Genomic DNA, 15,464 nt, shown 5'->3' with positions numbered 1-15,464 from the left:
CCTTACTCGAAAGAGAGAGAGAGAGAGAAGGGGGAGGCGGGGAGGGGAGGAGACAAACATTCCCTTACAAACTTTAGTTTTACCTTACAGTTCTGATCTCAGTAAGCCATTTATACACCTGCATGGGCTGCTGCCCCCCCCCCCATCCCCACCAGAGAGAGAGTTTTGCCTGCGCAAGTGAAAACAGTATTCCTTCACTTTTCAACTTCTTTTTAATCAAACCTTGTTTGTCTGTTTTTTAAATCAAATCTGTTTGCTATGTGGTGCATATGAATGTATCGAAAATCTTATCTTCATAAACAAACATTAGTTTCCCCCCCCCCCCAGGAAATATTAATTACCAGCAAGATTATTCATCAGACAGAATAGAATTTTAACTTTAAAATTCTGCCATTAAAAGTAACCCAACTATAGAAGGTTCAATTTTGCTTTGACCTGGTTCCTGGTACATAAAAAGAAACATACGCATACACATTCAGTTAGTAAAACTTTAAAATAAATTCAAATGAAAAGCAATGACGTTGGTTAAACTCGAATATCATGAAAAGTACTTTTTTTTTTTTTGCCGGAACTACATTATATTCTCCCATTTAAAAGTTCATTTTCAATGTTTTTTTTTCCCCCGGTTCATTTTGTTATTAGGGAAAGAATTTTAATATATTTTATCCATCAATGGGAAAAGTTCATTATTTCTGTGGTAAATTGCACGTGAAATTTAAATAATTAGCAACTTATTCTTAAATATTGTACGTTTTCTTTTTAAATTACCAGAGCTAAATAAAGGAATAACATGGGATTCAAAAACAAATTCAAAGTATTAACAAAATTCACTAGAAAACTGGTAAAAGCAAAATTTTAAAAAGAAAAAAAAATCATTAGTTCGAATGAGCAAAAATTCTAAGAATTTCGATTCATCAAAACAAATACCCAAGAAGAGTTACATTTAAACAAATGAAAAAAAAATAATAATAATTGAGGCAAAAACTAGGGGTGCACACCCCACCACTTGAGCAAGGGAACTCCCCCCCTTAATGCCCCCAAAGACTCCCCAAATCGAGAGCCCTCCCCCTCCCAAAAAAAACCCTTTGAAACAACTTCCCCCAAAAAATTTACATGCCGCAGTTTGCGCCATGGCTCCCCCCCCCCCTCTACGTGGGTACCCCTGCAAAAACGAATCTGTTGAAAAAAATTCAAGCAGTTCAAAACGTGGCAACAACTGATACAACATTAAAAAGTTAACCAGATCCGGGCCTGCACACATCCCATTTGTCGCGCTTAGCAAGGGCGCAACTCCCCTAAACATCGCGAAGACCTACCCCCAAAAGCAAGAGCCCTCCCCCCCCAAAGGAAAAAAAATACCTGTCAAAACAACCCTCTAAAAATGTCAATGGCGCAGTCTGGGCCATGACCCCCCCTCCCCCCATGTGGACAACCCTAAACGTTCGTTTTCTAAGCCCCGCTGGTGCCCTGGGTGTTTATTTCCTTGTCATGGGTTGTAGGTCTTTTGTGTATCTGAAGTAGTTGAGCTTCTGTATATGAATAAATAACTTGGAGCTCGACTTACGAAGTGCACTGGCCGAAACAACAACAATTGTATTTTAATCATGGGTGAGTCCCTACTAGAGTCCCTATATGAAACGGACTTAAGATTTGATAGACCTTGTATTCCCGCGGAGCTGTATTTCCCAATCTTTTTATGGCTATTACTTATAAAGCTAGTAATGTAGTGGAAATTATCACCAAAAACATTTGTTCTAAAACTAAATTAGCTATTACAGTTTCTTCTTTAAATTAGGAAAAGAAATAATAATTTTAATATTAATTTTATTGACTCAGCTTTAAAAAAAACACCTGTTTTTTACTAATATGTAATAAAATCAATTTGTAGTCAATGACATGACATGATGTTGTTTCGGCCAGTGCATTTAGTAAGTCGAGCTCCAAGTTATTTATTTATACAGAAGCTGAGCTTCAGATACACAATGGCTTCCAAAAGATCTGCAGCCCATGGCCCATGACAAGGAGCTAAACACCCAGGGCACCAGCGGGACTTGAGATGAAAGTTCTACCATAGACTCTTCACCTTCTAAGCCCCGCCGGTGCCCCGATTGCTCAGATTTAGTTTCAGAATAAATATTTTTGGGGATAATTTCCAGTACATTACCCGCTTTATAAATAATAGCCATAAAAAGTTTGGGAAATACTGCTCTATGGGAACACACCCATGATTAAAATACAATGCAGCCTCATATCAGTATATTTCGTTTTAATAGCATTTTCTTTTGAAGCTGTATATTGGGACTCTTGTGTTTCCCTAATGGGAAAAACAAACTGCAACTGTAATGCTAACGGTATACTATTTTTTAACTTCATGATCGTAGAAAATCGCTATAAAATAGAAGAGCAAGTCACTAACATAGAAACCCTGTTGTTCCTACATTAACTTGCATGTGAGGGGAAACCTATTGGCGACATTTGAATCATCGCCAAAGCGTAGGGTTGCATTGCGAGCGGTCGGACTTGCCATCTGTTGTTCTCTGTTGAACGGATTTCTCTACGCAGCGCTGAAGAGTTAAGCCTACTATCGGTGAGAACTAAAAGTGTTATTAAGATATTTCGCTATGGCTTCAAACTTGCTTATTGATGATATGAAAAACGACTCTTCCGATAGCGATGATGCTGATTATGTGCCAACTGGGGAACACGATAGTGGGGACGACAGTGTTCCCGAAGACGAAATCGGTACTGACGAAGAAGCTCTCGAAAATTCTTCAAAATCGAAAGTTCGCTCTAAGCGCAAAAGTAAGAAAAAGAAAGAAACCCCTGTAATTGAACCAGAGCCTGAGCTTGATGTGACAGATTTGACGACGGAGAGTGCCCGAAAGCATGCTGATGAGCTATATAAAAAGTTCCTCTTGGATGTTGAGAATGAAAAGAAACCGTCAAATATATCTGTGTCTACCACAAGCTCAGGAATGAATGGCTTTGCCAATTCATCGGATGTAGCACCAGTATCTCAGGTAAATGGTAAGGCAAGTGCTCCTGAGTTTTTTGAATTCGCTGGGGAACTCATTTCTACTTCAAAAGGCAACATAGTTTCTACAGAATCTCGTATCCCTGTAGCCTCTGCTGCAGGTAATTTATTGGTAAAGAAGCCTGATGTAAAGCTTGCCAATGGAGAAGCTTCATCTTCTTCATCTCCAGCTGCTTCTGTAGTGAAACGTAAAGGCGGGTTGAATGCAGTGCTTGCTATTATTAACAAGAAAAAACTGTCAACATTACAAAAGAGTCATTTGGATTGGAAGCATTTTAAGATGATGAACGGGCTTACTGAAGAGCTTGCTTGCCATAATCGGGGCAAAGACTCTTACGTGGAGAAGAAACGTTTCCTTGAGCGTGCCGATTTACGCACTTTTGAAATCGAAAAGAATGCACGATTGAAAAAACGAAAGTAGTTGAATGATGGGAAAAAACTTTTTTTAAGTTCCTCTGTTGATTATTAAAAGGACAACATTCTGCAATCCACCTGTCAAAAGGGAAGTTTCAATTTCATACAATGTAAGATTTTCATGTTTCATAAGATATTTTTGCATATGTGTTTTTACTGATCAGAATCGCAAAATCATTTTTATTTTAATTTGATCAAGTTTTGTAATATTTGCATTAACAATCGATGGTAATAATTTTCCAATCATGAATATTTCCGGTACTTTACAAAACAATGAAGGTTGTAATTAAGTTTCTGATTATTGTTTTTTAGTAAATAAAGTTAAATCAAAACCAGTTTCTTTTCTGTTTTAATTGGTATGGTTTTTGAGTTAAATTCAACTATAACATTCATTCTAAATTACAGGTTATCTCCCCTAGCGATTTATTGTAGGATTGCTGCTGTAGAATATGCCACAAATAATTCTTCCGAAATACTTAGGGCTTTCTGTAACCATTATATTTTTGTACCAAGTTGATTTCTTAACTTGAACAGAGTGTCTACCCACCTGGAAAAGTCTGGGAAATTTTTAATTTCTCTAGAAAGGATAGAATGTTTTCTTTTAACTGACATTTTTATATCATAAAAAAGTTTGGTACTAAAACTTTTTTTTTGTGAAAATGAGAAGTAAAGATGTATATACAAGCAGAGAATTCTGGTTTTGTTTGATTTCTATGCATATACAATCTATTTTATTTTTCAAAAAAAAAAGTTTTCTTTACTTTATAAATTTAAAGGTATCTTTTGATTCATTGTATCAAAATTATTTTGTTTGCTTAAAAACTAAAATGATGTTGATAAACTTTTGTGAATATTTATTATTGGTGACTACTATTTTTAATACGATAAATGTGTAAAAACTAAATCAAGTAATATCGAAATGCGTATAGCATCTGATAATTAATTTTTTTAAATGTAAAAAAAAAAGCAAAAATCAATGTAATATGTAAAGTATAAGTATTTTGTTCTTCTTTTAATGAGTTTTGTTATAAAACATATTAACAGTTCGATGGCTGGAAATTTTATAGTCAGTGTGGAAAAATAAGGGTAAAGTCGGGAAAATTGAAAACTGATCCAAAATAGACACCCTGTTTGACTGAATTGATTATGAAACCGATTTTGTTAACAAATTTCATCTGTCAAAAAGTACTACAGCCAGCTAGTGCAGTACAAATGAACAATAAAAGAAGAAACCGGATATTTCTCTAAAATTCAAGTAAGTTTCTTTTCAATTTATTTCACCATTGTTTCAGAAAATACTTGTATAATTGTTTAGCTAAGTATGTAGGGAGAGATGGTCAATTTTTCTACTTTTAATTTTTTATCTCGTAAAAAAAAAACTAAATGAGCAGTTTGATTTTCCCACATGAGGTTTTTAAACATTTCTCACCATCCGAAATTTCTTTTGAAAATGTTCAAGTCATTTTTTAACAGAACTCTGAAGTGGACAAACATGTCCCCAACGCAGGGTATGTTGATCTGCATTATGAAAACACTTTTATTGATAAATAAAAGTTATCCAATATTGTAACTGCCTTATTATCCAATATTGTAACTAACTTATGTTTTTTCTTAAGCATGAAAAAAAAAGTACTTATGAGTTCAATAAATAAATAAAAAAAAAATCTCATATTCAAATATTCAATTGACAAACTTCTACTTTTGAAACTATAGATTCCAGAACCGTCCACAATTTCTCAAGATTTAGCACAGCCTTGGTTTTCATTTACTTCACTGTTGATATTATTAGAATTTTGCTCTTTTAATTCTTCTAAAAATGTTTGTTTTTTGTGGGTTTTCTAACTATAGATCAGCGTACCCTGCGTTCTTAGTCTGAAGAAATCAGATTTTTTTGGTCTTTTTTTTTTTTCATTATGAAAAAAAATAAAGAAACTAAACTTGATTACAAACTAAAAGAACTTACTTTAAGAGAAGAGTTAATTTTTTCCCCCATTGTTTATTAAAACCATTTTAAGAAAATAAAGTTGTAGACTAATGAAAATTACTCAGTGTTGAAAAAATAACGATAAAATTTGTTCAATATAACTGCACCAATAAAATAACCTGTTCAATATAACACGGTTTTTTGAACTTAAAGCAATACCCTTGTGTTTGATATTATTCTGAAGGAAATGTTTTGGACTTTGTGGATTGAATGGCTGTTTTTGACTGACATGCATATTTATGTTTAAAATTTGAGTGAAAATGAATAAGAAACATTTCTTGTTTTGATTTTTCACTTAAAAAACATTTTTTAAAACAGCAATAACTTTAAAACATAGTGATTTTTCATACAGTTTTATTTTATACGTGAAGGTTCATTGTTTCTGAGTACATGCATGCAGTAAATTTTGTCATTCATCAAATATTTTCATTTTTTTAAATTAAAAACCTTTCCAGAAATGTCCCTTTTGGTACAAATTTTAAAACAAGTTTACTTTATGCATTGCAAAATATGAAAGAGTTTCAAAATTAAAAATAGGTATGGGCAATTCCATGATAAAATCAACCAGATGATCAAATTTTCAAAATTAAAATTTCTAAACAAATAAGGTATCATTTTAAGGGTAAAGAGTTGTATATTTTGAAATGCCGGTCTAAAATTTGATGACTTCAGTTATAAATAAGTTACAAGAGGCAGGGGCCAATCCAGGATTTTTTTCTCACTACCTATTTTTGTGAAAGTATTGCATCATTCTATTTTTGTGAAAGTTTTTTTTATCAGCATTGTTTTTGTGAAATTTTAGACGCATCCTAATTTTTGTAAAAGAAGTAGTGGAACAAGTGAAATTTTAGTTCAAAAAGTGTAAATGTCATGTAGTATTATTTTAAACAGGTTTCTTTTTTTTGGGGGGGGGGAGCTAAAAACCTAAGAAGTACGAAAAATACCATCGTAATTTCAGCTTAATGGTCTATGTACTGCATACAATATAGAAAATTATTAGAAAAACTTCCTCAAAACAGATGTATAAAGATTGCAATAATATTGCATAAATACACTTTGGTGAGAAACAGCTAAAAATTAGTTAAAATACTACAAAAAGGTTTCTATTTAAGTGATTGTTCATATAAACCTGCTTATTTTATTTTATGAGTATATTTTGTTTTAAACAGATAAACAAATTTTATATTTTAAAATGTAAGTTTTTGTGAAATTTTCGATGTTTTTGTGAAGCTACTGATTTTATTACTTGATTTTTGTGAAAGTACCGATTTCAAAACAAGATTTTTGTGAAGGTACCGAAAAACGGTAGCGAAATCAGCCTGTATTGGGCCCTGGAAACGAAGGTCAACATCTTGAGTATTTTCAAAGCATATTTGGCGACTCTCAAAGAAATTCTATTTTTTCCCAAAAATACATCTTAATTTTCTGAATTGAGATGAATAACCATTTAAAGAGATACAATGTGTTGCTGGTGATGTTGCAAAAATGTGTCAAAATATAATTCATTTTGATTTGTAAAAGAATTCCTCTGGGGTACATGAAGTGTTTTACATCCAGCATCAAAATGCGCAATTAGTTATGCTGAGCCAATAATATTAAAGCTACATTCATGTATTTTTGGTTACAAAGTAAGATTTTCAATCTCATTGATGTAATCTATTTTTTTTTGTAACAAGTGAATAATATATTTTATTAAAATCTAGGTGTTGGACATAAAAAAATTTTTACGTCTGACACAGTTACATTCCTTTAAACAGTATGTGTTTTCAACTGTGTTTCTCCCTTTTTTGCCTTTAATTTCAAAGTTAAAGGGAAACGTATAAAAAACAACTTAGTGAATTTACTTTATAATACATATAGCAGGGGTCTGGCCAGAGGATATTTGGGTCCGTTAACGGATCCTTCACAAAAATCCGATCAACCAAAACGGACCTTTCACAAAATCCCGATCAAACAAAACGGACCTTTCACAAAATCCCGATCAAACAAAACGGACCCTTCACAAAATTCTGATAAACAAGATCGGATCTGTCACAAATTGTTTATTGAAAGAGCAAATTTGAAAGCAAAATAATGCATATTTCTGTGTATAGACCGATCATTATTGGAACCTTTTTTTAAGTCAAATGAGAGGGATCAGCTTATACAAAATCGGCTAATTTTGAAAAAAAAAAAAGAAAGAAAAAACCGGCACTCTTGTGATGCTCCTGCAAGCGATAAATAATTGCTACTGCCAAATAAATATAATGGTTGTTTGTTTTATCACAGCTAATTAGCAGCGGTGTTGTTGTAAACTTTTCTGAAAAGGCATTGGTAAGCATTCCCCCCCCCCCCCCCCGCTCATGATTTAATAAACAATAATAATATAATAATATATATCTGCGAAATGAACTTAGAACTGCAAGGGATAGTAAAGGGTGAGGAAAAAATATGATCGCTTCAGATAGGGTTACCAACTTCAAAACTATCACCACTTAGGGTCTGGCGTTGAACCTTTATAATGACTTGATTAGAAAATATTCTCATCATTTTGTCGGCGGCTTGTCAATATTTGCGTTTTTACGGTGCGGTGCGATGTTTAATTGTTATTTTGGGAGAAAATTATATGGATTTCGATTTTTCGATGCTAACAAGGATGATTAACTTTAAATAAACTTTTAATTACCATTTTTTTTTTTTTCCTTTAGATGTCTACATTTTGAAAAATGCAATCTTTTAACATCCGATATGAGAATCATATTTTGTTCTTTTTTCAATCTAACTTCGCTTTATTAGGATTCAAATAAATGAAAAGTCTCTTTATTTCTGTTAGAACTCTCATTTCAAGTTTTTAAAGCAAAATTCCATTTTCTGTTATGAGTCAAAAATTAAAATGCTGAATAGATGGTTTATTTTATTTTATTATTATTATTATTTTGGGGGGGTCAACTGTGTCCACAGATATTAATGATATGTTATCACAGGACTCTAAAATGCAATTTTAAAATAATTTTATCAAAAATATTTCTTTTACAAGCCGTTTTTATACTTTTGATGCCTCTCTTTGCATCCACTATTGGAATCCGATTTTTCGAATTTTTGATGATTATTACGCTTTGTTAAGAGGTAAATAATTGAAATACCTTTTTATTTTTGTTAAAATCACGGAATTTATAAGTTTTAAACGAAATTCTGTGCTTTTTAAGAGTCTTGGGTCAAAAAGTTCAATGCTGAACCCTATTCTGAATTTTGTTTTATTTATTTATATTTTTGTTACAATTATTTTAAATATTGTACAGAAATATATCTAGTATAAAATTTAACATAATGCAGAATGTATTGATACTTGAAAGAGCGATGCCCCCCCCCCCTTCCAAATATCAGAAAAAAAATCCAGAATGATTTTCTCGCCATAGAAGAGGAAAACACTCAACTTTAAGTTTAATTGATGCAGTTTGTGCCATCTCTAAATTCTAAAATTTCGTTTTAACAAATTTTTTTTTGCGAAATTTTTAGATTTTTCACAAAATTAATTCTTTTTTCACAAAATTATTTGATTTTTCACAAAAAACGGACCCTGTGAAAAATCCTGGACAGACCCCTGTATAGGGTTGATTGGGGTAAGTAGGATTCCTTTTGAGAACAGTTTGTTTTTGAAAACTTATGCAAAAGTTTCGAAACAAAAAAAAATAAAGTTATTGTTTTATTTTATCTTGAACATTATTAATGAACAAAAGTTCACCTTTATTTTCTAAAATAATGCTTTAATAATAATTAAAGCATTATTTTAGAAAATAAAGGTGAACTTTTGTTACTTGAACTTAAGGATTCAATTTTTTAAAAAATTTAATGGGTGTCGTGTCCCACTAACCCCATAGTAAGGGGTCAGTGGGTCACCTCCCTTTTTATTTAATTCACATGAAGCATATCCAAAAAAAGGGAAAAAGTGAGTCTTACATGATGAAGTATGTAAATTTTTAGTGTGAATTACTTTTTTGCAAATACATCCATTTATGAGATATTTACTGTCTTTTAAATCTGTATCACGGAAAATTTTAAAACAAAACAATTTTATTTGTGAAATTTATCGAAAGCCCTTTAGGTATATATTTTACTTTTACATATAAAGGTGTATGAATATAGTTGAAAAAGAAATTGGAAACACTAAATGACTGCATCTATGTGAAATTGGCTGAGGAAGAACCATTATCAACATTAGACCTACATAAATTTTAATGGTTTTCTTTCACGTAAGTTTAACAAATAACTAATCACCAGCTTTAGCAGTTTTTGTTGCTGAACTATCAATTCCTACTAATTCATCATAGTTTTCTTGCATTTCACTAATACAAATATTTCATCAGAGTTGCTTTTGGTTTTCAAATTCTCACTGTTATGGGGGGAACCACTTACCCCATAGTGTGGGGATTTCACGGGGTAAGTGGGGCCCCATGAGAGCCATGACATGATCAATGCAAAAAAGTATAAAAACCATTTGTATATTTCAGTTTTAGGGGAGTAACCCACTTACCCCAATTCACACTTCTTCTAAATTTACTTGGTAAGTTTTGTTACAGTAAATGTAACCTATAATTTACATATTTATAACTGCAATCTTTGTTATGTATTTACATTTAAAAGCAATAGTTTACGTCCAATATGAACAATTTACGTCCAACACCAAGATAAAAATATTTTTTAAAATAATTGTATTCTGCATAATATCATTTGAAAACTGTGAAATATGCTTCCGTCATAATAGTACGAGATCCGGCTTCAGAATTCTGCACTAATGGAGTATAAAGTCAAAATCAAATTTTTATATTACATTATGAAAGGGGCAATGTGTTTTGCCTAGGTTGCCTAGCAAGAAGTGCCCGCAAGGATTTTTTATCAAATTAATATTGTTTGACATTTTGGGGTAAAAATGACTCATTTGTTATTAAAATAAACTATACTCCACTTCAAAGAAATATACCTAAAGAACTTGAAAAGTTATGGTTCCCATTGCGCAACTGGCCGCAACCTATTCGCAGCCACATGCAAACGGGGTACTATTGGTGCACATTTGTGCACTCATAAAGTATAATCATCATTTATATATCAAATTAAAGCTAATTTTTTTCTGAACGTGATAAACTAAGGTTGTCTATGCAAAAATGGCCACAAGTGGGGGTTGCCAGCTGTTAAAGGTTGCTTAGAATGAAAGAGTTACTGCTTTACAATATTCGTTCAACAGGGATGGCGATAGCCAGCTCTACGCATGGGCATATCCAGAGGGGGGCAAGGTTGATCATCTCACCCCCCACCCTCAACTTCAAAAATAAAAAAATTATTTAGCATTAAAAAAAATAATAAATTGACAGTGTTCTCAATTTCTGAATTTATCAAAGAGTTCAGATGTAGTAACTTGTTCCTGAGTTTGAAAGTGTATACATTTTCTTTGGGAGCTCATTGAAAAGGGAAAGTAATTGGTGTTTAGTTGGGTTAATAGCGCACTCATTTTAGAATTTCATTGCTTCCAAAATTTTGGAATAAAACTGGGAGGGAGGGTGCTAAAAAAACAATCTCCTAACTGCCCAAATGATGGGCCTTTTCAGATGCGCCCCGAACTTCAAATTTTATCAGGGTGGAAACTCTCAATGGGCTGAATGGAATTCCGAATTTCCCCGAATGATGATAATTGCCTAATGGAACTCTCCAAATTTTGCGGAAGGATATTTTTATCATATCGTCAAACAAAACTTTCCGAATGACGGTATTTTTGCCATATCATCAAACAAAATTTGCCGAATAAAAAAATTCGTGGGAGGTCACAGAGACTTCCCATCAGGGTTCGCCTACGGCGGCCCCCCTCTCCTTTCATGGTTGAGCTGGATACGCCCTTGGTTGTATGAGTTTTTAAAGTCATCGCACATGTGTCAATTGTTAGTATTATCAACCAACGTGCAAACAGTAGTGAAACAAATTCTAAATGCTCCAAAGAAATAAAATTAATAAATTTTTGTGTGGTTACATTTGAAATCCCATAGACGTATAACATGTATTTTTCTATAAAAGGTAAAATTAATTTGTATTGTAAAAATATTTAAATAACTTTCTTGTTTTTCGGAAACATGTTCTGTATAATATACTTGTCTTTTCATAAATAACTGGGGTCATATACTTTCATAAATATTAATCTTTTATTCTAATTTTATAGATGAAAGACATTTTACCTTTTATATTGAGGAATACATGTTATATGTATATGGGATTTTTAATGTAACCAACAAAAATTTGTTAATTTTATTTCTTTTGAAGCATTTGAAATTTGTTTCTATTACTGTTCGCACCTTTGGTTGAAAACACTAACAATTGACGCATGCGTGATGACTTTAAAAACTCGTTCAACCAAGGGCGTATCCAGCTCAACAAAGAAAAGAGAGGGGAGGGAGGCAGTCGTAGGGAAGCCCTGATATGCAAATTTGGTTTAATGATATGGCAAAAATATCACCATTCGGAAAGTTTTGTTTGAGGATATGATAAAAACAGTGGCGGATTGGTTGAAAAAATCAGCCCTGGCATTAGGAGATGTAGCGGCCCCATAGCTCTTATAGATATTAAATTTTACCTAACGATTGGGATACCACTTATATGTAGAAAGTATGCTTAACAACTAAATATGTTTTATTTATACAAAACTTAACAGATAGGAACACTTCTGCGCTTTAATGGTGAACAAATTGATACAGTATTAGCTAAACCTTATTTTGGGGGGAAATTGTGATTGTATTTGTCCATTTAAGTATTTTTATAATGCCTGGAACTTGATTTAATATTTCCGTAATGATAACACTGCTTGGCTAGTATGCCCTTTTCTGCAATCATAACAAGCAACTTAATTGCCCTGTTATATGAAACTGATCTAGCGATGTTCACATAGGTGAAAGACAAGGGCCGTTCTTAGCATGCGATGATGGGTCCCTCGACACAAACATACATTGCTGAGCCCTGTCATAAACATTCCCTTTTTTATACTGCCATACCCTGAAGAACCCCCCCCCCCCCCCCAGACTCGATGCGAGGTCAAAACCCTGGTGGGAGGGATCGGATACGAGTTTGGCAGCCCCTTAATTTTTTTTTCAAACGCATGTATCAATACAAAGAGAAAGAGAGAACTTAGCTTTATGGCTTCTGAGAGTCATTAAAGTATTAACAATATATAAACTTAATGGAAAGATTAACATTGAGTCTGCAATGGGGTGTAAAGAGGGACCTCTCCCCCGGAAAATTTCCGAAATTGTACTCTTAAAAACTCAATTTTAGACAATATTTGGTGATGTTGGGGAAACGTAGGTTCAGGGTTTCTCCTGCTGCAATTTTTCGGAAGTGGAAATCCAAAAACAGAATTTTAAATTATATTCGAGTTTATGGTATGAGGAGCGGTTCCGGGGGCACTCTTCTGAAATTAAAAAAAATATATATTAACTCTGAAAACGCCGTTTAAGAAGTTTGGTGATTTTAAGTCGAGATAGTTTCCGAGGCCATCCACCAGAAAATTTTCAAATTGAAGTCTTAAAAGCCTTTTTTGATAAAGACTAGGGCACCGGCAGTTACTCGAAAGTTAAGCTCCAAAAACGAGATTTTTGCTGACCTTCAGTGATGTTAGAAAAAAGAGTTTTCAGGAGGCTCACCCCGAGAAGTTTCGAAATTGAAGCACTAAAAACGAGATTTAAATCGTTCTTCATTGATAATGCCGAAAGAGAGGAGGGGACGGGGCACTTTCCCAGAAAATTTTTGATACTGTTAATTTAAAACACAACTTTAGACCATCTTTGTAAATGTTTAAAAAACGGGAGAGGTTCGAGTACTTTCCTCCAACAAATTTTCAAAACTGGAATTCCATGTTATGAGGAGACTGGATTCGGCTGTTCTCTTATGAAGTTATTCAAAATTGTAGACAAAAATTTAAATTTTACACGATCTTCGATGATAATAGGAGGGGGGGGGAGATTCTGGGAACCACCGGAATTCTTTCGACATTGGTTTTTATCAACTTATTTTCTGTTTAAACTGAGGGGACCGAAGCCATGTTGTACAGCATACAGAATACTTTATGTTTCGTCAAAAAATATTTGAAACTCGCCTTTCGGCGGTCTTTGGCCTTTGATTTGATAATCTTAATAATGTAGAATCTTTCGTGCTCCTCAATGGTATTTTGAGATTGCATTTTTTAAAATAATTTTACGGAAAACATATTTTGTCACTTTCATTCCAATTGTTATAAACAGGGTCGCCGAGAGCAAAAGCGGATCCGGGAGAAAAATGCCATAGGTCAATCTTCTCACAGGCCCCCTTCTACACCTTTCACCATTAGGATATTTTACCCTCTGTGCGAGTTCAATTCCAAGCCGGGCCCCTATTCTCAAAACTAATTTCAATTCAAAACTAACCCCATTCTCAAACTAAGCTGACATGACCTTACTTCGGCCCTTGTTGTAAGTTGCATTTTATAGCAATTATGAATTGTTGTTTATAAATAAGAGCGTCAAAGAGACCAAAAGTATTTTAACTTTTTACAGCCACTAAGGTTTCCCTTTTTTTTTAAAATTCATTCATTTATTTTTTATTATACCACTAAAAATATATTGGTAGCCCCAAGGACCGACTAGCTAAAAGTGAGGCCCTAGGCCCACTTTTATTTGGAGGCCCCATTGTTTGATTTACATTTTTAAAGCTCGACTGCACTTTTGGAGGCCTCTTTGTCTAATCACATAACTATGTATAAATCACTTATGTGCATTTATGAATCCCCTTTGGGCCCCCTCATAATCGTGACCAAGTAAATTCGCTACTGGCAGAATGATTAAAAATTCCCCTTTAAAGAAGTTTTTTCTCCAATTAATAAGTCATATTTTTTTTAAAAATACATGTATTTTTCATATCGTTGCAATGCTATGCAAAAATGTGGGGCCCCTTAGGAACATGGGGCCCCCGGCCTAGGCCTAGTCAGCCTGTGTGGTAATCAGGCCCTGTGCAGCCCCTTTTACCAAATTCCCCCCCCCCCCTCTTGGTGACGGCCCTGCCTTCCTCCATCCGCAAGCTTTATAGTCCATGCGTAAAGAGGAGCTGAGGATGTGTTTTGCGAATTTGTGTTTTTCTGAACACATGCGCGCCAAATTTACATTTTGCTGTTAGTAGACAAGCCCGAAAGACTTTTCTGTTAGTTGATCGGCCCGAAGAATGACTGGCCCACCGGGCAAATGCCCGATTGCCCGCCGGCTGTATCCGCCACTGGATAAAAATATCATTCTGCAAAATTTGGAGTTCCTTTAGGCAAATTATCATCATTCGGGGAAATTTGGAATTCCATTTGGTCTATTGAGAGTTTCCACCCTGATAAAATTTGAAGTTCGGGACGCACCTGAAAAGGCGTATCATTTGGGCAGTTAGGAGACTGGTTTTTAGCACCCCCTCCCTTTTTTATTCCAAGATTTTAGAAGCAATGAAATTCTCAAATGAGTGCGGTATTAACCCAACTAAACACCAATTACTTTCCCTTTTCAGTGAGCTCCCAAAGAAGATGTATACACTTTCAAACTCAGAAACAAGTTACTACATATGAACTCTTCGATAAATTTAAAAATTAAAACAACTGTAAATTTAATTTTTTTTTTAATTCTAAATATTTTTTATTTTTGAAGTAGGGGGGAGGAGCTGCCAAACCTTGCCCCCCTCTGGATATATCCATGTGTACAGCTAGCTATCGCCATCCCTGTCGAACGAATATTGTAAAGCAATCTTTAACAGCTGGCAACCCCCACTTGCGGCCATTTTTGCATAGGCAACTTTAGTTTATCACGTTCTGAAAAAAATTAGCTTTAATTTGATATATAAATGATGACTATACTTAATGAGTGCATAAATGTGCACCAATAATACCCGTTTACATGTGGCTGCGAATAGGTTGCGGCCAGTTGCGCAATGGCAACCATAACTTTTCAAGTTCTTTAAGTATATTTCTTTGAAGTAGAGTATAGTTTATTTTAATAACAAATGCGTCATTTTTAC

At 33.8% G+C, this 15,464-nt stretch overlaps 1 protein-coding gene across 1 annotated transcript; it reads left to right on the top strand.

Moving 5' to 3' along the window:
• Nucleotides 1–2,507: 2,507 nt before the first annotated feature.
• LOC129218653 (craniofacial development protein 1-like) lies at nt 2,508–3,775 on the top strand. Its single transcript, XM_054852973.1, has one exon. The coding sequence runs from the start codon at nt 2,622–2,624 to the stop codon at nt 3,453–3,455; it is 834 nt and encodes a 277-aa protein (XP_054708948.1). The 5' UTR covers nt 2,508–2,621; the 3' UTR covers nt 3,456–3,775.
• The last annotated feature ends 11,689 nt before the right edge of the window (nt 3,776–15,464 follow it).

Source organism: Uloborus diversus, chromosome 3, assembly GCF_026930045.1.
Source record: "Uloborus diversus isolate 005 chromosome 3, Udiv.v.3.1, whole genome shotgun sequence".
Taxonomy (NCBI): domain Eukaryota; kingdom Metazoa; phylum Arthropoda; class Arachnida; order Araneae; family Uloboridae; genus Uloborus; species Uloborus diversus.
Note: the sequence above shows the minus strand (reverse complement) of the source record. Positions and strands in the feature narration are given on the sequence as shown.

Coding starts and splice junctions, on each gene's coding strand:
- LOC129218653 (XM_054852973.1), top strand. CDS start 2,622: ATGGCTTCAAACTTGCTTATTGATGATATGAAAAACGACTCTTCCGAT.